The 25,747-nt window shown below is 35.3% G+C and overlaps 1 protein-coding gene across 7 annotated transcripts in view; it reads left to right on the plus strand.

The window, feature by feature from the left end:
* TMEM161B (transmembrane protein 161B) overlaps positions 1–25,747 on the plus strand; it is a 67,312-nt gene that overhangs the window by 13,871 nt on the left and 27,694 nt on the right. For 2 of the 7 annotated variants that reach the window (XM_036072177.2, XM_078067077.1), the window contains exons 2-4: positions 7,914–8,017; positions 19,774–19,857; positions 22,047–22,144. In XM_036072177.2, coding sequence (XP_035928070.1) covers positions 7,914–8,017; positions 19,774–19,857; positions 22,047–22,144 — 286 coding nt within the window. Of the gene's footprint in view, positions 1–7,913; positions 8,018–12,625; positions 12,654–17,101; positions 17,167–19,773; positions 19,858–22,046; positions 22,145–25,747 lie in introns of those variants that run through there. The other 5 variants (XM_078067080.1, XM_078067079.1, XM_078067081.1 and 2 more) reach the window with 5 other exon arrangements.

Here is a 25,747-nt window from a genome sequence, read left to right on the forward strand (position 1 = left end):
CTGATAACAGCCAGCAAGATTCCTGATAACAGCCAGCAAGATACTGGATGTATGTTAGGCAGACAGCCTGTACTTGTAACTTAAATTTTTGTTTGCTTTTACTATATATAGATATAAATAATTTCTATAGTGACATGAGTTGGGCTTACATGATTTTAGCATTGTTTGAGTGAGACCCTAACTCATTTGTCACATGATATATAGTTCTTAGCACCAAAGTAAAAGACATTATGTACTGCTACTACGTTTAGCATAGCTCTTCCTGTCATGCTTGAGCTTAACTGTCTTGATGCTGCTGGGTTAGCCCTCATCCATTCTTTACATGCTATTCAGAGCGATTTTTCTTAAATACTGATTTGATACTACTTTTCATGGGTTTCCTGTAGCCTTCAGATTATATTCTAAACCCCTTTCGTTTTGATGGCTCACCAGACTGGGTTCATTGGGTCTTGACTTAGGCTTTACCTTTTTCCAAAATGTCCTTTCACAGCTTTTTCCTCAATAATTTTCTCTCTCTCTCTCTCTCTCTCATTTTGCTGTGTTCTCAGAATCTTCTGCCTATCCTCTCATCACTTTATATCATAATGGTCCCATTTACTCTCCTAGTTCCCTGGCTGCTCATTGGTGGCAGGGACTGTGTTATTTCTCCATATTGCGTTTGAGTGATCCAATGATTAGCACGTGTACTTTGTTGCTCATCAAATGTTAATTGAATGCACTGAATTGATTTAGTGGAAAAAACATTAGGTTGGAAATTAAGGGTCTGAGTTTTGGATAAATCTATAACTTTGATCTTTGTTGTAAATTGTTCAGAGATGGTTTAAGTGCTCAAAGTGTGAATTCTAAGTTTTATGTAAATCTAGGTTGAAATAAAACTTAAACCTTTAAATTATTTGAGCGTCGTTAAGAAGTCTATCTCAACACGTTTAGCTATCCCTAAAACGTAAACAGTCAAGAGACAAAAAATAGGAAGGTCATTAGGTAATGGGGGCGCTCTGATCGGATGGTCCGGTGTCCAGATTGGATGGGGGCCGGCAGCACAGACCGTAAAAGAATTCACCAGTGGGCGAGACAGCAGAGCGGAGACTGTCTGCGACTAGGCTGTTGTGAGGGGCAGCATTTTTAGGGCAAAGTAAGGAAGTATGAGGACATACGGAATTTTCCCCTTTTTTGGGAATCTTAGGAACTGTGCTTGGTTGTAATTGGTCAGTTAGGGCTTGCAGTTGTTTTGAGGTGGGTGCTTAATGAGCCTGTTCTCATTCAGCTTGGTGGTCTCTCTGGACCCTTTTCCATTGCTCAAGCCTGTTGTCTAAAAGCAGCCTGTACAGGTACTATCCTCTTTCCTTTTTCGCCCTTCTAACTTATTCAGGGAGATTATACTTGAAATCATTTGGGCTGGTCTGAGTCCCAAGTATATATGCAAATATGCCTCCTAATGGTAAACAGTGTGTGCTTTGTTTCAGTCTGTCAGCAGGAGAGCTAGTTTAATGAAACAAAACAAAATGTCAACTCCACTGAGTCTGACAAGGTATTCCAAGTTTGAATTTTAAAATTGTAGCACTTATATTTAAGTTTTGGTAGTTTTATTTTCAATATTGACAAGTAAGATAAAATGTTGATATCTGATATATTTTATTTCTTGGAGGATTGTTTAATCTTCCTTGGTAAGAACTTTTTTAACCTACCCAGAAATGATTACTGACAAAAACTGAAATGATTATTCTTCTAGAGACTTAAAGGCAAATAACTTTATCTTGCTCTTCATGGCCTCAGGTTAATAGATATGGAAAGGTTGAAACCTAAGTTGCCCTAGTGTTTCACCCTTCTTGGGTGCTTATGAGCTATTTCATAAATGACTTTTCTCAGTTATAGTTATCAAGAGAATCAGGGCCTGGGGCAATGAATCTAGACAGAAACCATCTCTTTGGTCAAGTTATTGTTTTGATACATTAATAAAAGCATTAAGGCTGCTTGAGTCAATGATCCATATGGTTATGTTTGAGTCTTCAGCCATGATGGACTTTGTAGCCTCGCTACATCTCTGCACAGTTTAACAGTTTCCTGTTGTGAAATATATGGTTGTTTATGGTCAAATTTATTTAATCATTCTCTTTAATTAAAAATGAGAAATATTTGGGGCACCTGGGTGACTCAGTCGGTTAAGTGGCTGTCTTTGGCTCAGGTCATGATCCCAGGGTCCTGGGATCAAGCCCCATACCAGGCTCCCTGCTCCGTGGGGAGCCTGTTTCTCCCTCTCCCTCTGCTGCCACTCCCCCTGCTTGTGCGTGCACTGCCTCTCTCTCTCTGTCAAATAAATAAAATCCTTAAAAATTAAAAAAAAAAGGGAAATATTCAGGAAATTTTAAAGTTAGACAATTCAAAATTTCTGCTTTTGTATAAACTTAGGCATTCGTAGGTTCTAAGTTGGGCAGTGAAGACAGGTTGTTAGAATGGTTTTTAAATTTCAAATTGTTGTGTCTCTTAGTTAATGAATACTTTTTATATTTTAATATGTTAATCCCTGGAATGTACACTGTAATTGCTAATTTCATAGTAATGTCTCAAAAGTTGGTCTAAATTTAGTATTCGTAGTCTATTAAATTGATAATATATAATTCTGTAAAATGATTGTCATTTTGAAAATCTATGGTCAGTATATACGAAAAGGGATAACTTTGGTGAAATAGTTTCCACATAATTTTACCTCTCTAAAAGATTAGATACATTCTAGAAAAGATTTATTGTCTTCTCTTAGAAAGTCGGAAGAAGACATATAATAATGTGTTTAGCACAGTATATAGATGAGGCTTTGAGAAAATGTTTCTAACTTTGTTTAAAAAGGTGGAAGTGGCATAATAAAGGAATGGTATGAGGTTACATTTTTGCTTTGAACAGTTTTTTAGTCAAACATTAACTACTACGTTGAGATTGGTGTTTGCCTTTTTTGGGGTTGTTGTCATTAATTCCTCCTTTGCCTCCATATTTGATAAGCCTCTGAATGCTTTTCTCTTCTGAGTACCAAAGATACCACTGTAATTTATTTTATTATTTTTTAAAAAAGATTTTGTTACTTGACAGAGAGAGAGGCGAGCACAAGCAGGGGGAGTGGCAGGAAGAGGGAGAGGGAGAAGCAGGCTCCCTGCTGGGGCTCAATCCCAGGACCTTGGGATCATGACCTGAGCTGAAGGCAGATGCTTAACCGACTGAGCCACCCCAGGCGCCCAATACCACTGCAATTTAAAGCGTCATTATTTCTCTTCTGGGTCATTGCAGAAACCTAGTTGATAGTCCTAATTTTAATCCAGTTTGCTGATTTTTGTTTTTTACTTTCACGTGATTTATATCTTCAATACTGTGTCTACCAGTGATATGCTCAGTGATTTGGAGTAAGAGGAGAGAGTTGAGCAAAATATCTCTCTTCCCCAGTTCATCACATTCCATCATATATATTTTCTGTATCGGTCTTTCTGAAATGCCGTTTAATACCTGTAACATTTATTAGATATGACTAAGATATGATTTCTGGTATTAAGGAGCTTACACTCTAATAAATTGGTGTATATGTTTGTGAGAGATTGTACTAGATGACTTGAAGATTCTGTGATACTATCACTTACTGCTTTAAAGACCAAATTGAGATTCACTTTGTCCACAAAACTTTCCCTGACTAAAAACTTATCTTCTGCTTTTAAGTCTATAATCTCAAATAAGCCAACCTTCTGACATACTTGTTAATATATTTCTTGGTCTTGTTCTGCCTGAAAGAGTTCTTTGTAATGGTATTCATTGTATGGAGATTGCAGAACTTCTATCACAAACTACACAGAAAATAGGATAGTAAATTCAAGTGATAGGAAATGTGAAAGTAGAAAGGTAAAAATGTAACCTTTGATGTTAGGTGAATACAAAAGTGGTCTGAACTTTAACCCAACTGGTAGAATATAAGGCAGTAAAATATCCACAGTAAAACCAGGGTTGAGACAGGTTTCAAAAGCATTTTAAAAGCAGTCCTGTTTAAGAGCCATATTTTACTTTCTTTTTTTGGAGAACTGTCTGTTCATATTTTTTACTCATTTTTAAATTAGGCATTTGGTCTTTCAGTACAGTGGTTACCCTCCTCCCTCCCCACTATCTGTGGTTTCACTTCCATGGTTTCAGTTACCTGTGGTCAACCGTGGTCTGGAAGCAGATGATTCTCCTTCTGACATACCATCAGAAGGTCAGTAGTAACCTAATACTATGTCACGGTGCCTATGACATTCATCTCACTTCATCTAATCACATAGGCATTTTATCATTTCACATCATCACAAGAAGGATGAGGATAGTATAGTAAGATAACTTCTGAGAGAGAGAACACATTGATTTAACTTTTATTACGGTATGTTGTTTTAATTCTTCTATTTTGTTATTAACAATTGTTAGTCTCTTACTGAGCCTAATTTATAAATTAAACTCTGTTGTAGGTATGTATGTATAGAAAAAAAAACATTGTGTATGAGAAAATGCTTAATCACTCAGAATCAGGGAAATTCAAATCAAAACCACAATGAGATACCACCTCACACCAGTCATAATAGCTAAAATTTACAAGTCAGGAAACAACAGATGTTGGCGAGGATGTGGAGAAAGGGGAATCCTCTTACACTGTTGGTGGGAATGCAAGCTAGTGTAGCCACTCTGGAAAACAGTAAGGAGGTTCCTGAAAAAGTTAAAAAATAGAGCTACCCTACAACCCAGCATTTGCACTATGAGGTGTTTACCCCAAAGATACAAATGTAGTGATCTGAAGAGGCACCTGCACCCCAATGTTTATAGCAGCAATGTCCACAATAGCCAAACTATGGAAAGAGCCCATAGTATATACAGTGGAATACTACTCAACCATCAAAAAAATGAAATCTTACCATTTGCAACTGGATGGAACTAGAGGGTATTATGCTAAGCGAAATAAGTCAATCAGAGAAAGACAGTTATCATATGATCTCACTCATTGTGGAATTTAAGAAACAAAACTGAGGATCATAGGGGAAGAGAGGGAAAAATAAAACAAGATGAAATCAGAGAGGGAGACAAACCATAACAGACTCTTAACCATAGGAAACAAACTGAGGGTTGCTGGAGGGGAGGGAGGTGGGGGGATGGGGAAACTGGGTGATGGACTTTAAGGAGGGCATGTGATGTGATGAGCACTGGGTGTTAAATCACATAAGACTGGTGAATCACTGACCTCTACCTCTGAAACCAATAATACATTATATGTTAATTAATTGAGTTTAAATTTTTTTAAAAAAGAAAAAGCTCAAAGGAAATAAAAAACATTGTATATATAGGATTTGATACTATCCAAGGTTTTAGATATTCACAGGGGGTCTTGGAACATATCTCCTGCAGAATGGGGGGTGGGTGGGAGGGGGAGGGGGAGACTACTGTTGTTGATTTATAAGAACTCTTGCTATTTATAATATAAGGAAATTATCCCTTTATGATGTGAGTTACAAATGCCTTTTCCCAGCTTGTCATTTGACATTATTTATATTCTCTATTACAGAAATTTGATTTTTTTTTAATTAATGAAGTTTATTTTTTAGAGCCGTTTTAGGTTCACAACAAAATTAATGGAAAGCACAAGAAAGTTCCTGTATACCCTTTCCTTGTACATGCTCAACCCGCGCCTCCCCCCCACCGCCTCCTCCCCCCCCCATCACCAGTTCACTCCAGAGTAGTACATTTGTTACAGTGATGAACAGTCAGTTCAACAGTTTGTTATAATCAATGAAATTTGATTTTTTTCTACTTATTTTTTGGTCTTTTATCACTTAGGAGACGTCTTTTTTGAAACTTCTTCTCTGTCTTGAAATTTAAAAACTTATCTTAAAGTAAAAACTTAAAAAAGTTATCTTACAATAGTAGTAATAACAATGACAATAACAACAAATAGTACTAATACATATTGAACTTGCTCTGTATCAGGCATAATTCCTAACCAAGTTAGGTAGGTTGAATTAGTAGCTTTATTTTATAGGAGAGGTAATAGAGGTACAAAATGTTTAAATAACCTGTGAAAAGTCATGCAACTAGTAGATGGCTGATTCTTTCCCAGACAGTGTGGGTCTGGAATCTTAAACCTGTACTCTATACTACTACTTTTTAAACACTTTTATATTTTTTTATGTACTTTTTTTGTATATTAGGTTTGAGGTAGGAATTCAACTTTATTTTTGGACTGCTTGGATAGAGGGAAGAGCTAGCAAAGAGGAGTATGAAGAATTGATCGTCATGGTGTGAGTAAAGCAAGGCATGTGGTAGACCTTGTGGGATATTGCTGTGATTTAAGATAAGGAAAGGTTATTTGGCAAGATGAAGTGATCTTGATGGTAGATGTTTCAGTGGAATGGGCTGAAGCACAAGTCAAATGGGAACTGTGTGGGGGCATAAGAACATAGAAATAGTGAAAACAAGTCTTTTGACAAGTAGCTATGAATATGAAGGAGGAGGGCTATGGAATGAGGGAAAATTACTGTTTTATTTCAGAAAGATGAGAGAGACTTAAAAATGCTACAAAGCTGGTAGGAAGGATTCAGATACAGAAGAGATTAAAGAAAATATAGTAAGTAAACTATTCAGTGGTTGAGGTTCCTGAAAATCAAGAGAGGATGGACTCTGAAGCACAGATGCAGGGATTTGTGTAGAAGATGTTCCGTTATTTCTAGAGGGTGCAGGAAAAGATGGGTGCAGATACAAATGATTGTGAGCTTGTTGGTAGCAAGTGAGAGTTCTCATTTGATGGTGTTTCTTTTCTTTTCTTTTTTTTTTTTTTAAGATTTATTTGAGAGTGGGGGAGGGCCAGAGGGGGAGAGAGAATCTCAGGCAGACTCGCTGCTGAGCAGGGAGCCCCACGTGGGGCTCGATCTCACAACCCTGAGATCATGACTTGAGCTGAAATCAAGAGTCAGACGCTTAGCTGATTGAGCCACCCAGGCACCCTGATGCTGTATATTTTCTTTGTGAAGTACAAGATGTCCTCTACTGAGTGGAGAGTTAGAAGTTTGAGGGAGGTTGGAGGTGTGAGGAGATGGGAGAAGGTTTTGAATTAGTTATCATAGAGAACAGGGAGGGAATAATGAGAGTAAACTAGGAGGTTTTTGGACATTGTTGAAGGCCTACCCACTGGAAGTTGGTGATGACATCATGAGTTAATTTTTTTTTTTTTTTTAAAGATTTTATTTATTTGACAGAGAGAGACACAGCGAGAGAGGGAACACAAGCAGAGGGACTGGTAGAGGGAGAAGCAGGCTTCCCACGGAGCAGGGAGCCCGATGCGGGGCTCCATCCCAGGACCCCGGGATCATGACCTGAGCCGAAGGCAGACGCTTAACGACTGAGCCACCCAGGCACCCCAATTTTTTTTTTTCCTAATGACTTTCAGGCCAGTTCTGTCATCACACTTAATATAGTTAATGTTCTTTAATCATTCATTTAATCATTTAATTATCAGTACCAACTTAGAAGTAAAAGGTAGGGCATAGTTTTAAAGCTTGCCAAACTAATGTTTTAAATGTGTTGAATAGAGTAAGTTTGGAGAAAGATGAAAAAGATCACTACTTTTCACTTCATTTTGATACCCTTAAATAATGGAGAACGTTTCTTGGGAATTGATTTTAAATGTGCATGCTAACTCATTTAACTTTTATTAAAATGGATGTTACCCTCGGGTAATTTGTAGAGGATTGTGAGATCAAATGTTTTAAGTTTAAACATGTGGTCTTGAAATGCTTAAATGCCAGAATAATATGTATTTTAATAGTAAACTCATTTTTTTTCAGGTATAATTTTCAGAATGCATAGAAAGTTTTCCACCAGTGTCCTCAAATCTAAATTCATTCATTGTTAAACTTGTTTGTTTTATACAGGGTGTGATAGGTATACAGCTGGTCGTTACCATGGTGATGGCCAGTGTCATGCAGAAGATTATACCTCACTATTCTCTTGCTCGATGGCTACTCTGTAATGGCAGGTAAGGCAAAGATAGGCTGATTGTGTCTGGCACTTTCAAATCTCAGGCTGATTGATTTCCCAGAAGTTTAAGTATGAATTCCTATTTTTTAAAAACATGACAAAAAGAAAGTTATGAGAAAAATCTAGCTTCCTTATTTTTCTTACTTGAGATATTAGTAGTTTATTTTTTTAGTATAAAGGTAATTGGATCATGGTCAAGAATTCACTACTCCCTCCTTCCTGTCCCCTTTTGTCCATGGCCAATGAAAATACCAAATAACTTTTCTGTAGTTACCTTCTTAAAAGGTTGGTCAACAAGGGTATGAGACTATAAATTGAAGTGTTTAAATATTTTCACCGTTGCTGGAAAAAATGAGAGTATATGTTCTATTATTGGTGACTCAGTTGAGAGTTTATTATGAGAATTAGGGGTTCTTTGTTTTACTGCAAAGAATTTTAAACTTTAACTTGACAAGGAGGGGGCAAAGTTACTTTCTATGGTTTTAATTTGTCTACTACACTATAAGCTTACTACTATTCCTAATCCTTCCACAAAGGAGCTAAGTTTCCTTGCTGATATTTTTACAGTAAAATAATAAAATCGAAAGTAAAGAAGTTGAATTTAGGGGATATGACACAAATGCAGGAAAATTGCATATAGAAATACTTGGCAAAATCCTGTGCAATTATGAAAGGTAAGTTGTAGATTTGATACCATGTCTATAGTTTTATTCTAATTATTCATCTCCAGTAAATAACCAAATTCTGTTTACTGATTTGTAGGTCCATTTTCTTTTGTTTAGACCTTTTGGACTTAGAAAACAATGGATAGCTCTTATCCTCCTAATGATTTTATACACTGCAAGATGAATAATAAGCCTTTATTATTAGTTCAAGGCCCTTCTATCCACAAAGCTAAATTTCCATTAGAATTTATTTTCTAGTTTAATATTCTTTATGCTTCATACTTTTTTCATATTGTTTAAATATAGAAAAATATTTGGATTGCTTAAAAATATTTTTGACCACTGATACACAGACACACATGCACACACATACATGTATGGAATATGAGAGAACAGCTGTTTAAAAACATGTTTTGTTTTGTTTTTAAAGATTTTATTTATTTGACACAGAGAGATGGCAAGAGAGGGAACACAAGCAGGGGGAGTGGGAGAGGGAGAAGCAGGCTTCCCGCGGAGCAGGGAGCCTGATGCAGGGCTCGATCGCAGGACCCTGGGATCATGACCTGAGCCGAAGGCAGATGCTTAACGGCTGAGCCACCCAGGCACCCCTAAAAACATATTTTATTAGCAAAGTAAATAATGACTAAAGTTTTAGTGAAGTTGAAAACCTCTATCAAGAGTATTTATAAGAGAAAAAAATTAGTCATCTGCAACTAGTTTTTAACTGTGTAGTCTTATGCCCTATGTAGTCTTGTTTACTTTTTTGCTTATCAAGCCCCTTTCCATAGATCATGAAAGGATAAACATCAGGTAGGGAAATTATCATTCATTCTAAATAAATGGAATCTGAAGTAATAAATTAGATAAAAAATATGTTAAGGTAACTTGTTTTCTACTGAGAATTCTGTGTTTATAGACTATGATGAGTCTCCAGTGAGACTTCCAGATCTCTTACTCTGGAAGAGTAAGGGTATAAGCAATTTCCATGTTCTTACATAATCTGCTTTCCGTTTGTTTCTATAAAACTTACATTCACCAGTAAAAGCTAAACTTCAGAGATCGAAAACCTAATTCTTTTCTCTTTGTTAATATTAGAATTATGTATTATAATTAAAATCTCTGCTTTTTTGACAAGACTTTCATAAATACTACTAATTTGAGGGGGAGGTAAAAATAAACACGAAGTTAATTTCTTGTGACCCTGATTTGCTTTTGTAAACAGGTTAACTTTAGTGTTAATTAATGCTGTTTCTAATTCCAAATCAGGTTCCAAGGATAGCAATCAGAATTTTCTAGTAATAGTTAACTTTTCTGCTATAATTCATTTCTTTTCCTGTATTGTTTTGTTTTTAAGATCATCTATCTTTCTTTAATATTAATCCTGAAATTGTTAGGTCATGAAGTCAAATTGCTAAATGTTGTTGCCTAACTGTTGAATCAGATCATTGATTTTATCCTTTTGGCATAATTATTGTTATATCATCCTTTTATGATACGAAATTATACTGTTTTAATATTGATAAAATGTAAAATGCCTTCAAAATTGCTCATGTAAAAATTTTGATCAGAAATGACTGTTTGCATTTTAAATCTTATGATGCTATTGAGTTTAAGAAAGAGAAAGATCTGAGGGCATTCTTTATCATCTATAAAATGTTTAAAGGAATTTAAGGGGTGAGGCTCATGGCTTGGGAGTGACTATATTGAATGGAACTATTGATTAGAACTATTCAAGTGAATAGATGTGTAGATTCCATGATAGATTAATCATGAGTATGACAGAAGAGACATGTTTTTAGGTTCTGTATCTATCGTCCTAATATTTGTCCCACCAGTATCATATCTTCATATTGTAAATAAATATTCATATTTTTCTTAACAGTTATGGCTTGTCTTTTTGTGTCATATAAATTTATGTCCATATCTCTCATCAATTTCTGTCTTTTTGGAATGGAAGGTTTAAAGTGCCGTCGGATTTTTTTTATGTTTACTTAATGAGTAAGCCTCCTGCCATTTACTTGAAGAAGTCATACCTTGAAGGAATCAACAGTTTTGCTTTTATATTAGCAGCCTGTTGATTTTTAATATAAATTAGTTTCCTAGCTCTTGTTAAATAATATATATTGCTGTTAGTGTTGTATAGCTCTAGTTTTTTTTCGTTACCCTGGTTTAATTCCATTAATACTGCTTTTACACTATTATAAAACTTAATACTGATAAAAATTTTTATTTCTGTTATCCTGTTTGGATCCATACACTGAACTAGGTAGCAGAGGATATGGGTTTGTGGTATGTTAAGGCCTCAGAAATCTCAGTGTCTGAGCTTAGTTTCTCATTCCAGTTCCCCAGGTGGGAATCAGGGTCAGATGGGAGAGTCAGGAAGGGATTGGGTAGCTCTCCAGGTAGATTCTTCACAAAATGATATTTTAAGGATTCAGCTGCCCTTGAAGTGGTGACTTAGGGAGTCTACGCTTCTTTGGACTTGTTGGCTCTTGTATTCCTCCTGCTGCCTTGGAATCTTGTGTTATAGATGCTGTGTCACTTGGCAGCTAAAGGGAGTAGGCTATGGATCTTTCAGGTGATTCAAGGGGCCAAGCTTAGAAATAGACCTATCAGTTCTGCCCACATTCCATAGGCTGGGGCCCTGTGACTCTTCAGGCCAAAGTGCAGGGGAATCTGGGAATGTAGTTTTCATTGTACCTAGGAAGTAAAAACAAGATTGGTGAGTGTCTGGTCCTTCTCTGCTGTAGGTGATATGTTTATAGATGAGAAAACAAGTTTTAACTTTACTCATATTCACGTACTGAAAAATGAAACAGATCTAGGCTTCTTATCCTGAAGTTCAGTTCACAGTATAGTATTTATTTAATGTATGGCTGCTCATCAACTCCAGATGTTGTCCTGGAACTGGCATACTTGAACAGAGTTTGGAATTTGGTGGTGGTGACAATTACTGTGACTTCTTTTGGCAGTTAACAGAATAATTTATTTAAGATTTTTTTTTTTCTACCTTTTATTCCTAGTGGTACTTAGCCTTGTATAAGCTGTCGTTCTGGTTATATATAGTTAGTGTATGTTTGTCTTTGCTTATTGTATTCTTCTGGCTTTTCTGCGACTACATAGCCACCTTTTATTCTGAATGAAAAGGCACCTCAGCATTGATTTTGATTACCATAAATGTGCTAAGTGTGAAGTAGAGTTTAAGAAATATCATCTGTTCAAATTATACTTCTCACCTCACTATTGAAATTAAATTTATTCCACATTACTAAATTATAAATATTTTGTACTCCATTCTTCCAGTTTTCTTTAATAGAAAAATATTTTTCTTCTCAAAAATGTTATTCTCCTTTTTTTACATGCCTTTTTATGTGACTATCAGGTTTTGTCGAGGGATTCTGCTTTAACAAGAACTTAGGTAACAAAATCTCTTCTTCCTGTAACCTGTGAGCATGTATTACTAACCTTGAAAAACTCAACTGTGAAGAGTCTAGTGCTCTCACTGCTCAATTCCTCCCTCTCTCCCCAAAGGGAGGAAAAACCATGGGAAGTTGGTTTCTTTGTACCTTTAGTATGAACTGCTTTCCCTAATATACACTTCTTTTTTTAAATTTTTTATTTTTTTTAAGATTTTATTTATTTGACAGAGAGAGACACAGTGAGAGGGAACACAAGCAGGGGGAGTGGGAGAGGGAGAAGCAGGCTTCCTGCGGAGCAGGGAGCCCGATGTGGGGCTCCATCCCAGGACCCTGGGATCATGACCTGAGCCGAAGGCAGATGCTTAACGACTGAGCCACCCAGGCGCCCCTTCCCTAACATACACTTCTAACAGTTGCTCAGACCATACAGAGGTGTTCTGTATCATGTCCAGCATACCACTTTATAGTAGCCAAATTATTCTCTACTTACTATTGTAATTAAAGTTCCTTTTTGTTTTGAAGTTTGCTTGGCCCCTCTTTTCATGGAGAGGTAAGTGATAGGTTACATTCTTTGTACATTTGAATAGTGGGTTTTGCATGAGGACATAAGATTTTGCTTTTTTTTTTTCATACTAGCTTCCTTGCTGACCTGCTTTACATTTCCTTGATTGTTTAGCTTAAACTTTCTGCACTCTTCTCTGCCCCTTTATTTCCCGAGGCTCTCAACTTTGGTCTGCTTCTTCTTACCATATGTTCCTCATTGAAAACATGTTCTGGTTGGATTTATTTTGATTTTCTCTCATCCTATATTGGGTAAAGAGCGTGTAACAACACCTTCATATTCAATTGCTGTAATTCTTTTTGCCTGTTCTCTTTTGCATGTTGCCTGATCCAAGTATCTGCAAGTTCCCTTTGGTGAGAGAAACCTACTATTCAAATGCACAGTAGGTGGGACCTAAGACCCAAGGGAAAGGTTTAAACTGTCAGCTACCACCCTTACGGAATGCCTCAGTCCTTGCTCTCCTTGCCTCTTAACTTTCAGTTCCAGAATGCCATGCTGTTCTATTAAAATTTCCAGTAAATAACAAGAGAATGTATATGTGTAATGATATCTTAGCTACTTGTGCTGAAAGGTTTTCTAGGTTTTAAGTGGTATTAGTTTTCTCTCATTTTTTTTTCACTTGTTAAAATTATTGAGATTTAGAATGAAGACTGAAAGTATAGTTCGTTGAACACTACATCAAAAACTAATGCTGGCTAACTGAATATAATAAAAAAGTAAAAAATAAAAATAAAATAATAAAAAAAAGAAAGTATCTATAGTGACCTGTATTTTGAAATAAGAGTTTTGTGTAATTATTTATGTATTAAAACCTTTTTTTCAGTACTAAACTTTTCTCTATTTGTTCATGTTTAGATTTCCATTTTAAATTTCTGAAATTTATACTTTTGGAAAATTTTAAGGTGGTTTGCTTTAAATGACATTGCTGTTTAATTTTTTTTTTTGAAGAATTTAGGTCAATACATTCTATATTTTCTGATACCTATTTTTTCAGTGCTATTGAACTTTAGTAAGAAAAGTTATAGTCTGATGGTATTTTATGTAAGAGGTTTATATAAGACAATTAGTAAAAAATTATTTCAGTGATTTAGTGAAGTGGAATACCAGGTTGGCTTTATTATCTGAGACACTGCTGACAATTTGAACATAGGTGAGAAAAGTCACTGAACAGCCAACGTAAATGTTATAAAATACACTGAGATTAATGCATTTAACTTAAATGTAAGAAGTTCAGTTTTTTAGTGAGATCCTATTAATACTTTTTATTTTAAAGGTTTTTTTCCCCTATTTCAAACATAATATATGCCTGTGATACAGAAAAAGATAATAAATTGATAAGAAGGAAAAATAAGAGGTAATGGACTGTTTTCTCATCAGCTAAAGATAATCACTGTGTACATTTTGTTGTATTTCCTTTTAATCTTTTCTTATCATATGTTCCTGTCATGGTTGTGATGATATTGTATGTGCAATTTTATAACATTAACACAAAACATTTTTCTCTAATTGTATTTTTGTAACCATTCTTATTAACTGCTGCATAGAATCTGAAGCTAATTAGCTTTTACATGTCTTCCAAGCCCATATTAGAAAGGCATGGTTCAGCAGTTACAAGCAGATTGCAAGTTATTTTGCTAAGATAGACATACCAACTAGTAGCAAAAGAAAAAGCTAAAAACTGAGACCACAGCTTAAAGTATCTAGTACATGGGAACCACATGGTATGGAATCCAACTATGTATGAAGCACTGTCTGTTAAGGAAAACTGTGCAACTGTCCTTCGAAGTTTTACTTTGAACTTTCAGACCTCAGCTGCTCCATGCTGCCTGGCAGTCTTTGTCTGCTCCACTTCTCAGGCAGCTTTCAACTCAAATCCTTTCTCCTCAAATACTGGGCATGACTGCCTCAGCCTCAGCTCTTGAAACCAGAGCCCCGCAATCATTTTCTCACCACCAAACCCACAACCCTAGTTACATGTGCAACCCATCTCTATTTTTTTAAAAAAATGTTTATAAATTCTAATTTTGGCCTGAGGAGGAGGTGTCCTGTCAGGGCTCGGTTCCTGCATTTGTGCTCTGTATCTCTTTCTCTCTTTCACCTATTCTTCCTTTCTTCCTTGTCATTAATTGCTTCACTTCCTTTGGATTATTCCTGTTAGCACGCACACACATACAGATACTTTTTATTTTTAAAGATCTCTTATGAAAAGTAACAGCAACAATAAATAGAGTCACAGCCCTGCCTCCCTTCTGCCTTAAAAAACAAAGCCCCTCCCATGTCCATTTCTTAGTTTTGGCCTATTTCCCTGTTCTCTGTTGTAGTAACATTTGTCACATGAATTGTCTTCATGAACTCTACTTTTCACTTCCTTTTTTTTTTTAAGATTTTATTTATTTGAGGATAGAGAGGGCACAAGTGGGGGGTGGGCAGAGGGAGAGGGAGAAGCAGGCTCTCCACTGAGCCGGGAACCCGACACAGGGCTCACTCTCAGGACCCTGGGATCATGACCTGAGCCGAAGGCAGCCGCTTAATCCATTGAGCCACCCAGGTGCCCCTACTTTTCACTTCCTTATTAACTATTTAGCCTTCTACCATGTTTTATTTTCTCCTTAGGTGATCTTATTGATTCCATAAATACCACAGTTATGTAATGACCCCAGGTTATCTCTGAGCTCTAGATTCTAATATACAGTTGTCCTCTTGATGTTTTCACTTGATATTTCATAGGTACTTAAAAACTCAGCATGTTTAAATTCTTGATTCTTCCTGTTCTACTCCATCTCAGAAAATGTACTACTATCTTCCTCAAATCAGAAGGGTACATACCCTTCATTCTTTTTTTTTCTACTTCCTTCATTTAATCCATCAGCAAGACCTGTTGACTCAACGTCCAAAATATATCTCCTTTTCTTGCCTGCTTCTAATTCACAAAGCAGGAAAAGAGATCTTAAAAGGCAAAACAAGTTATTTCTCTCTCCTGTTTTGAGCATAAAATCTAAACTCCATACTGTGACCCAGGAGACTTTGCGTGATCTGTTAACTTTTTATCTCTTCAGCCTCCCTCAAAAGTTTCTCTTTGCATATGGTGCAACTGCCTCTTTGGCCTTTTGGTTACTGCAGTGTTCTGTGTTCTTTCACGCCTTTGTGCTTTTGGACATGCTCTTCCCTGCCTGGAATGCTCTTCCCCTCCATGGGTATGGTAGGTTAATGTCCTCTCAGATGGGTTTTCCTCACCTACAGCCTAAGGCTTGTCTCCCTCATTTTCACCATTTGTTTGGTTCTTTTGTGTAGTATCCAATTTGTAATTTGTCATTTTTTAATTGGTTAAATTCAGCCCCAACTAGAATATAAGCATCAAGAAAGCAGGGACTTGGGCTTTATTGTATGTGATTATATCTCGATTGCCTAGCAGAGTACTTGGCCCTAGGGAACTCCATAAGTGTGTGATGAATGAATGGATGGATGGATGGTGCATGAGTAACAGACTAGAAGTGGCCCTAAGAGCATCCACCGTCCTTAGGTTCCAGCTTTGACCAATAATTATTACTGATGTAGATGACCTGAGTTGCCCAATAAAAAGTATAATTATAAGTGCAATCCATTTTAGAAAAATGGGTTCACAAAAATGAGATTAAACAAGTTCGAGTATATTTAAAAAGAAAAACCTAGAAAATGTAAGAATCTTAAAATATTTTGTCATTATAGTGTTCTAAAAGTAACTTAAATTTTCCTATATTAAGCATTCTTTCACTTATTAGCAATAATTAGTAATTTCTCAGAGCAAAACGACTAGTTTTAGTCTTTATAATTGAGTTATTGCTTAAGTGTTCTTCTAAATGTTATGCACTCAATCCTCATCATTCATGCACTCTGTATTTGTGATTTATGTACTTGCTGAAGTTCATTTGTAACCCCCAAATTCATACTTGGGGTGCTTTCAAGGTCATCCAAAGACATATCCAGAGTGGCAAAAAATTTTAGTGGCCCAATGCCCATGTTCCCAGCTGAGGCCTCGTTTCACCTTTCATATTGTAAACGAGTGTGCTTTTCATGGTCTATTTAGCATCATGTTGTTCACATTTTAGCTTTTTGTTGATTTTACTGTTTAAAATGGCCTCCAAGCATAGTGCTGAAGGGATGTCTAGTGTTCCTAAGCATAAGAAGGCCATGATATGCCTTACAACGGAGAAAATTTGCTAGAAATACAGAACTCAGGAAAATACTATACTTAAGATTACAGTTATTAAGTAAGCTTTGTTTAGGCCTGGGTTATATAGTGCTGTTGGCTGTGAATTAAATGTTTAATGAATCAACAGTATATGTTAAATCAGGTGTCTGTAAACATAAACACACATAAAACAAGGTTTTGTATTGATTGGTTGATGAAAATGTTGTGACCAGAGGCTCGCAGGAACCTAACCCTGTATTTCCCCTAGGAGCAATGTTCAGTGTTCGCGGCGACTTTATAGAACATAACTACCGCGAATAACAAGAATCGACTGTAAGTTAAAATTCTGGACTTAAATCGAAATTTCAGGAAGTGCCTCCTCACCCATGTTTAATTACAGTTTAGAGACTTTTTGGTTGGGATATATATTTTATTTTAAAACCTTTCAACTATGAGGAGAACTGAATTCATTTTGGTTCAGTGATCCTTTTTGAGCACTTACTATATGCCAGTAACTGTACTAGTTTTGAAGTATACAAAAACAAGCCATAAAATCTTCACTCCCAAGAACCTTTCAGTTAGGGGAGTATTTCATTTTAATCCAACTAGTCTGATACCAACTGCAATTTAATTTTGACACTGCCTGGAGTTAACATAGACTCCGTGGGTTAAAGACAAAGTTCTCTGTAAGAATGCCTAGGCTTCCAGATGCCAGCTGCAAGTTCTTGGAATCCCCAGGCCACCCATACTTTTGAAAACTGGCTACTGGCTACAAATTGGGGCATTTCTGTGACACCCCTCATGTTCAGTAATTTGCTAGAACAACTAGAACTCAGGAAAGTGCTATACTTATGATTACAGTTTTATTATAAAGATGGTAGAGGAATAGGTTTGGGAGGAAGTGCAGTTTCCATGACCTCTCTGTGGAGTCAGGGCATGTCACCCTCCAAGCACATTAGTGTTTTGGCCAGCCAGGATGCTCCTCTGAGCTCCATTGTTGAGAGATATTATGGAGTTTCATTACATAGGTATGATTTTAAATAACTGGACAAACGATTGAACTTAATCTCTAGCCCCCATCTCCTTCCTGCAGATCAGGTGGCTAAAAATCCCAACTCTAATCACATGGTTGATATTTCTGGTGACCATCTACCATTCTGAAGCTATCTGGAGGTCCACCAGGAGTCCCCTTGTTAACATAACAAAGAAACCCCCTATCACTCAGGAAATTCAAAAGGCTTTTAAAACTCTTTGCCAAGAACTGGGGACAATGACCAGATACATTCCTTTTTTACACCACAGGGCAACTTGCCTTATAAATAATAAAAGGTAAATTAGATGTTTGCCAGATAGGGGCATAGATGTTTATAAGCAGAGAGAAGAATATATGCAGAAACATCAAGGGATGAACAATTTGTGGAATCAAATGTCATTTAGTTAGAATGTCATGTTCAAAAAGGTAGTTGTTGAAGGTGAGTCTGGTAAAGTAGATAATATTCAGATCATGAAAGTCTGTGGAAACAGGTCACAAATTCTATGCACATTTGGGCCTTATAGTGTGTGTTATAACTTTAATGGAAAATTTCAAACATATACAAAGAGTAGTCAGAATAATACAGTGAATATATAATGAATATAATGATCTCCTATGTATGTATCACAATTAACACCTGGTGGTCAACATGTTTCATCTGTGTTCCCCTTCATCTCTCCTCCCCCCAACATATTTTGTAGCAAATATTACTTCATTCATAGATACTTCTGTGTATATCTTTAAAGTATGTGAGCTTTTATAAAAATAACTATAATCCTATTTTTACAGCTAAAAGTTTTTAACAGTAATTTTATAACATCATCAGATACCCAGTCATTATGCAAATTGCCAATTCTTCAGTGGTTTTAAAAACAGCAAATCAGTTGCTAACATTTTTTTAATTGAGATATTTTACTTTAAAAATTTAGATTTTTTTTTGTAATTGAAAAATTGGAAGGTTTAGCAATACTAGGTGTATGTTTCTCCTCTATAAAAACAGGGCCTTGATGAAAGTCTTTGCCTAGCTGCCTCCTCACTGCTTTACCTTGTGAAGACTCTTGGAAAGGATTTAAACAGGCATTTACCTTGATAAGATTTGCACTATGGAAAGATAACTAAAGTTGGGATCAGAATGCATTTAGCAGAGTGTCCAGGGAAGACAAGGACTCCAGTTAAAGAACAGAATTAATGATATGTGGAGAGGGTGCATTGAAGATTAAACTTGAATATCAAGTTTAGGTAGTTGGTAGATAGGAAATTCAGGTGAGACAGGGAATTGAGAATGAGCAGGTGGGTGCTTGGGAGGGAATAAGTGATTTGTTTGGGTCTTTTGATGGTGTGGTGGAGGTGAATACACCCAGTTATTGGAGCCCTAACTTAAAGGGTTTTGTAAATACGATTTACTCTTATTTTTATATATATAAAGTTTTAGAATTCTCCAACTAAATTAAAGGAGGGGAGGATAGGAAAGCAAAGCAAAGACTACTTGTAGTTTTAGGGACATTCAAAGGACTCTTTAAGACAACTGTCAATTTCTTCTGTGTAAATGAAGGATGGGTGGAGAATTCTAACGTGCTTCCTGCCAGCTTGCCTGCAGAATTCAGTCCATTTACTTTTAATCGTAGGCCTATATAGCCTTAATATGTATTAATAATTGTCAGTTATAAGAAATACACCTATAAACAGCATTGCAGGGTCTGGCATCTAGTAAGTGCTTGGTAAGTGCTGGATTTGAATCGAAACCCTTTTAAGGCATAAGCAGTAGTATCTTAATTCAGATTAGAGTTTTTCACCTGATATTTCCCTTCAGTCTCTTCACGAATAGGAAACTAAATAAATATTTGTACAATAAATGAATAATTCTGGTGATTTTAATTCCTTTATTTAAAAGGATTCTTTTTTCTTAGTTTGAGATGGTATCAACATCCTACAGAAGAAGAATTAAGAATTCTTGCAGGGAAGCAGCAAAAAGGCAAAAGCAGAAAAGATAGGTAAGTTACATTGTTGAGCTTATAAAGTGTTAAGTATTTGAGACAATTTATGTAAATATATTTTGTACGTTCGTTAAAGGAACATTTACTGATAATGCTATGCGCGTTTGGTAAATTGGGAGATTAAAACCCATGATCTAAAATAATTTTGAATTGCCCTTTAAGAAAATCCTGTATTTAGTAATATAATATATGAGCACAGAAATGATTATTTTATTTAAGAATGGTTAATTTTATTCTTTGTGTTTAAATTATGAAAACAATATAGCCATCATATTAAAACTTGCTGGGGGTTGTCTGGGGAGAAAACCAGAGCCCATCATTTTACCCTATAACTCATTTATCTGTTGATTTGAGTTCTTTTCCAGAATTTACTGTTATTCAGTATTATGAAATTGGGCAAATTTACCTGCTTTTGACCTCTTTTCTTCATTTTTCAAATAAAAAGGGTAGCCAGTATAACTTCGTAGGTCCCATTCAGTTGCTATATATTATATTCGCATTTAAAGTTTATGAAGAAAACTGCCTGCTAATAAACCTCACTGAATGGACCACAGCAGTCTTATCTATGAAATGGAAGAACCAAACATAGTAATTTTGAAGGATCTTTCCAGCTTTAAAATTTTATATCTCTATTTAAATTGAATTCTCAAGTAAAGTACATGATAATTAGCCTCTCTATATGGGCCTTAGTGTCCTCAGCTGGGGAGGACTTCTTAGGACCTGAAACTATGATTCTAATATATTACAAAATGTCAGTGACAACAAATTGTCACCAGATTTCTCATGTGTATCATAAAAATGATATTAACCTGGGGCGCCTGGGTGGCTCAGTTGGTTAAGTGACTGCCTTCGGCTCAGGTCATGATCCTGGAGTCCCGGGATCGAGTCCCGCATCGGGCTACCTGCTCAGCAGGGAGTCTGCTTCTCCCTCTCCCTCTCCCGCTCCCCCTCTTGTGCTCTTTCTCTCTCTCACTCTCTCTCTCAAATAAATAAATAAAATCTTTAAAAAAAAAAAAAGATATTAACCTGAGCTAATGCATTTGTAGGTGCTAAAGTTTTTTTTAAACATAATGATTATTTGGCATGAAATTGGAAATTTTAAAAAGACTTCTGATCTCGCTAACCATTCTCTTTTACACTTATCATTGCAAATACACCTTAAAGATCATTGGAATATTGAGTGTAAGCCCTCCTTCTCTGTTTTATTTTGAAAAGGCTTTACATGTACAAAATGATGCCAAAATGGCACTGTCTTATTCCTGGTAGCAATAATTAATATTTGATTTATTGACATGAATTGGTATTTTTCCTGAAGTTTTTCCAGAATAAATGGAAATTGTTTCTTGGTATTGTAATTAATGCTGTTGAAACTTAATTTATTACTTTCTATATATGTGTGAGTGTCTTTAAAAATTAAATTTGGGAATGATAAATGTGCACCTAAAGAATTCTTCTATTTCCCCCATTTGTGATTCAGTAAAAGCAGCTCCAAATTAGCCTTTCACATAACTGAATTTCTTATGCACATAAATCTTAATATATTTCTTCAACTCTGACTTGTTTATAGCTACAGGTCTCTTTATACATATGTGTGGACATGTATAATTTCAGAGAGAGATGCATTTTGGTTTAATTTGCTTTTATTCTTGTACCTAAAGAAATAGTTAAATTGTTTCAAAGTGAAATACAAGAAAGGATGCCAGTTCCTTGCCTTTGCTTTTTTATATGAATTTCATGTCACAGAGGAGCCACTTTATCCTCTCTTAGGTATTCTGAGGTTTTCTTCCATATGTTTAAATATGTGATAATGGTATTTCTTTAATTTTTTATTTGCTTTTACTGTTGTACCTAAATGAAAAGATGTTAGTTGTCTTAAAATCTACAGGAGAGAGAGTAGGAGAAATAGGGTGAAATGTTAAGCTAGTAATGAAGATTTTGCCACTAATTTAGGTAAATCTTCCCCTGGTAATCTGCATATTCACATAATAATTTATATCCACATTTTGTAGTCTTCCCTTTAAAAACTACTTTTGTAACTTTTGACTGTTTTACCTCTTTTTTGATGAAATATTAGAAATTCTCCTTCCTTTGTGAAATTTAAAACCCCATTTGTGATTAGTTGATACAAGCACTTGGATAACAGTATAGGTAACTTGCTTTTTGTGTCACTTGTCTGATTTTTATAGGAAATATAATGGTCACATTGAAAGTAAGCCGTTGACCATTCCAAAGGATATTGACCTCCATCTAGAAACAAAGTCAGTTACAGAAGTGGATACTTTAGGTAAGGGAAATGCTTGTAAAGTGTTCTGTAAATCTTAGTTTTATACTATGCTAGTGAAAGTACTTTCATTTTACCTATTGTGGCTAAATTTTTTGTTTGATTTTTAATCATTAAGTCCATTTTGTGGAATATGAAACCTTTTTCAGAACTTAGAAGCTCAAAATGACTTCATTTGAATTGAATTTCTTTTTCTGTTCACCTAACCTGTACTAAGAATTATTTTTCCCATTTTTCAGAAAGGCTGACTTACATGTTTGTTACACACTTTCTGTTTCATGTCGAGATCACAGTCACTTTTCATTATTTCGAATTCTAGACTTCTTGCCAGAAGTGCCATTCTGCTCCTTTTATGATGTGGCTTGCAGAAATGCTTTTGTGTATTTGTTTTTAATTACCTGTACTTAACAGTGATTGAACTTTATGCTCATGCTTAGTAGACAGGGAAGTGGCTTTAGAGCAATGAACTGGATTAGGAATCAGAAAACTTATTTAAGATTTACTTTTACCCATGGGATATTTCTGATAAGTTACGTGGGTTTCCCCCCCTGTATATCAATGATTATAATTGTATAATAACTGTAATGATTTTATATTTAAAGTACGTGAAATTATTTGAATCCTATAAGAGAATGGCATCTAAAGTGATATTATATTAAACACTGGTTTTCAAACCTGACTGCCCATCAGAATCCCTTGAGCAGCTCTTTTAGAAAGAAAGATTCTTCATATGTACCCCTGGAGATCCAGTAAATCTAGAATGGGTTCTGGGAATTTGTATTTTTTAAAATGCTCTTAGTGGTTCTGACTTTGGACCAGGTTTGAAAACTAATGGTTTACATGAAAAGTGAGGAATAAAAATAACATATTAAAAAAAAAATAATTTTGGGGATGCCTGGGTGGCTCAGTCAGTTAAGCGTCTGCCTTCGGCTCAGGTCATGATCCCAGGGTCCTGGGATCGGGTCCTGCATTGGGCTCCCTGTTCCTCGGGGAGCCTGCTCCTCCCTCTCCCTCTGCTGCTCCCCCTCCTTGTGCTCTCTCTCTTTCTCTCTCTCTCTGTCAAATAAATGAATAAAATCTTTTTAAAAAATTAAAGTAATTTTGGTAATGTATAAATATCATATGTAATTTGGCCCTTCTTGGGTTAAATCATAACTACCCGTGGAAAATCTTAGTAGATTCACGTAGCATCTCATATAGAATTATGTAGTGATACAAAATGGCTTCAAGATATTTGAAAGTTGATTCTATATTTACAAAGATTTTTACGTGTGTGTGTATTTTATATATATATATATATATATATATATATATATATATATATAAAGGGTGGCCTAGAACCCAAAAATGTCAACGAGGAACAGTATAAATCAGTATCATTAAGACTGTTATGACTGGTTATGTTATCCTCTTTTTTTCTTTTTAACTATTTTTCGTGCAAAATCTAAAACATTTAAAAGCACTTTGACTTTTTGACTGGTTGTCACATTGGTTTTATTAGTCTTTTATGTGTGCTTACTTGTATAAAATGTTCACAGACATGTAAATATAAGAATATATACATAGTCTCCCTGATTTCTAGTAGATTTTTGTCATTTTTACTAATAACGTTAAATGAATAATTACCAGCTTATTAACTTTAATAGTAGCTTAAATTTGAGTATTTATCAGGCATTATTGTAAGTGCTTTACTTTTATTAACCTTCTTCCAGTTCTATGAGGTATGTAACTGTTATTGATCTTTTTTTGCCTTAAACTCATTGAACTCATATAGTTAAATAACTTGGTGTGGCTTATTCACCAAATGTGGTAAAGCCAGTTAGAACTAGGCTATTTTAATGAACTTAAAAAGATTAAAATTAAGGCCTTATCACATAGCTTATTCAATATTTTGTTTCATTAGTACAGTTTTGAAACTAATTGCAAATGGTACTAGTTTAACAATTGGCCACATAATTTCAAGAGCAGAATAATGGGGAGTTGTTTTATTTATGTTTATGTAATCATTTCTGAATGCATGCTGTGTGCGTGTGTTTAGGTAAAAGAAGAGGGTTTTCTCCCTGAATTTAACATACACTCATGAGCTTAAGGCAAACCATTAGGCTTGATGAGCTGTAAGTTTTCTTTTGTTTCCAATAGCCTAATAAAAGACACATAGGTAATTATATTATTGAATACAAAAAGAATATAATACTTGGGTTAAATATGTAGCCAAGATTATGTATAATTTGTACTTAGGTTGAATGTATATCTATTATTGGTATCCCAATAAGTATCTTGAAAGTCTGTCTTAATTTGTATTAGCTATCTATTACAAGAACCTCTTAAAGCACATAAAAATATTTGAAATGTCACTTGGCTGTTTGCTGTGAGTGGATTCCCTGCAGGAAGCCTCTGACTGTGGGCAGCATGGAGAATTGGAGCTTCAGTTATTAATAAAAATTGAAAGCCTTTAGATAAATGGATATTTGTCTACCCAAATGGATATTGTCTGTACTACCCATTTCTCTGTCACCTTCTGGAAAGTCATTGAAAAGGGTGATTTTTAGAGGAGAAGTGAGGTGACTAGAGAGTAAGAATCCTTCGACTACTTGAGGGTAAATCTTTCAGACTGATATTTATAAGCTATTATATTTATCAGGAAAAAAGAAAAAAAAAACCTAACACAGTTAAAATAACTTGAAGCAAATTAAAAATTTACCCAGTCATGAAAGGATTTGGAATTTTTGCTGTCTTATAGATATGTAAGTTTATTTGGTTTGTTTTAATATTTTAAATAAGTCTTACTTTGAGTGGTATTTTCAAAATACTTTTTCTATGAATGCATGATTTTAAAATATCCTCAGATATTACATTTTACAACTAAAATTTTTCCATAGCAATGTAGATCATTTTATTATGTACCAGTGGGAACATAGGAATTGATGTTTATGTATGTGACTTATTCCCACATTTTTAGGAGGTCTTCTACAAAATGATGGTGATACTTTGGACTGTACTCAGGCAGTAGTAAACCAGAATATCTGAGATGAAAAGAGAGATAGAATCATATTTACTATCAGAGAATGCTCATTTTAATATAAACTTTTTGTTGAAAGGGGTATGGTTTTATGGAAAATTGACAGGCATTTCATCAGCTTTTCTTGAAGGAACACAAGCAAGAATAGAAAGTATACTTATATGCTATTTTAGTCTGCATTAACTCACAAAATTATTAATCCTCTGTTAGTGCATGCAGTTAATAACCGTAGCAAAGCTTAACTCTCTTACTTCACAGAAATGAAAAATAAAAGTAAACTTATCTTTGTATACCAAGTTATATCCTCAAGTTAAAGTATCGTTCTTTAGAACCTTAAAAAAAAAAAGTCTTGAGGGGCATCTGTGTGGATCAGTCAGTTAAGTGTCTGGCTTCGGCTCAGGTCATGATCCCAGGGTCCTGGGATCGACCTCCTGTCTGCTCCCTGCTCAGTGGGGAGTCTGCTTCTTCCTCTCCCTCTGCCCCTCCCCCCTGCTCATTCTCTCTCAAATAAATAAATAAAATGTTTTTTAAAAATTAAAATATATTAAAAAAAAAAATCTTGAGGGGTACCTGGCTGGCTCAGTTGG

The sequence above is a fragment of the Halichoerus grypus genome, chromosome 2 (genome assembly GCF_964656455.1).
Source record: "Halichoerus grypus chromosome 2, mHalGry1.hap1.1, whole genome shotgun sequence".
NCBI classification, from domain to species: Eukaryota; Metazoa; Chordata; class Mammalia; order Carnivora; family Phocidae; genus Halichoerus; species Halichoerus grypus.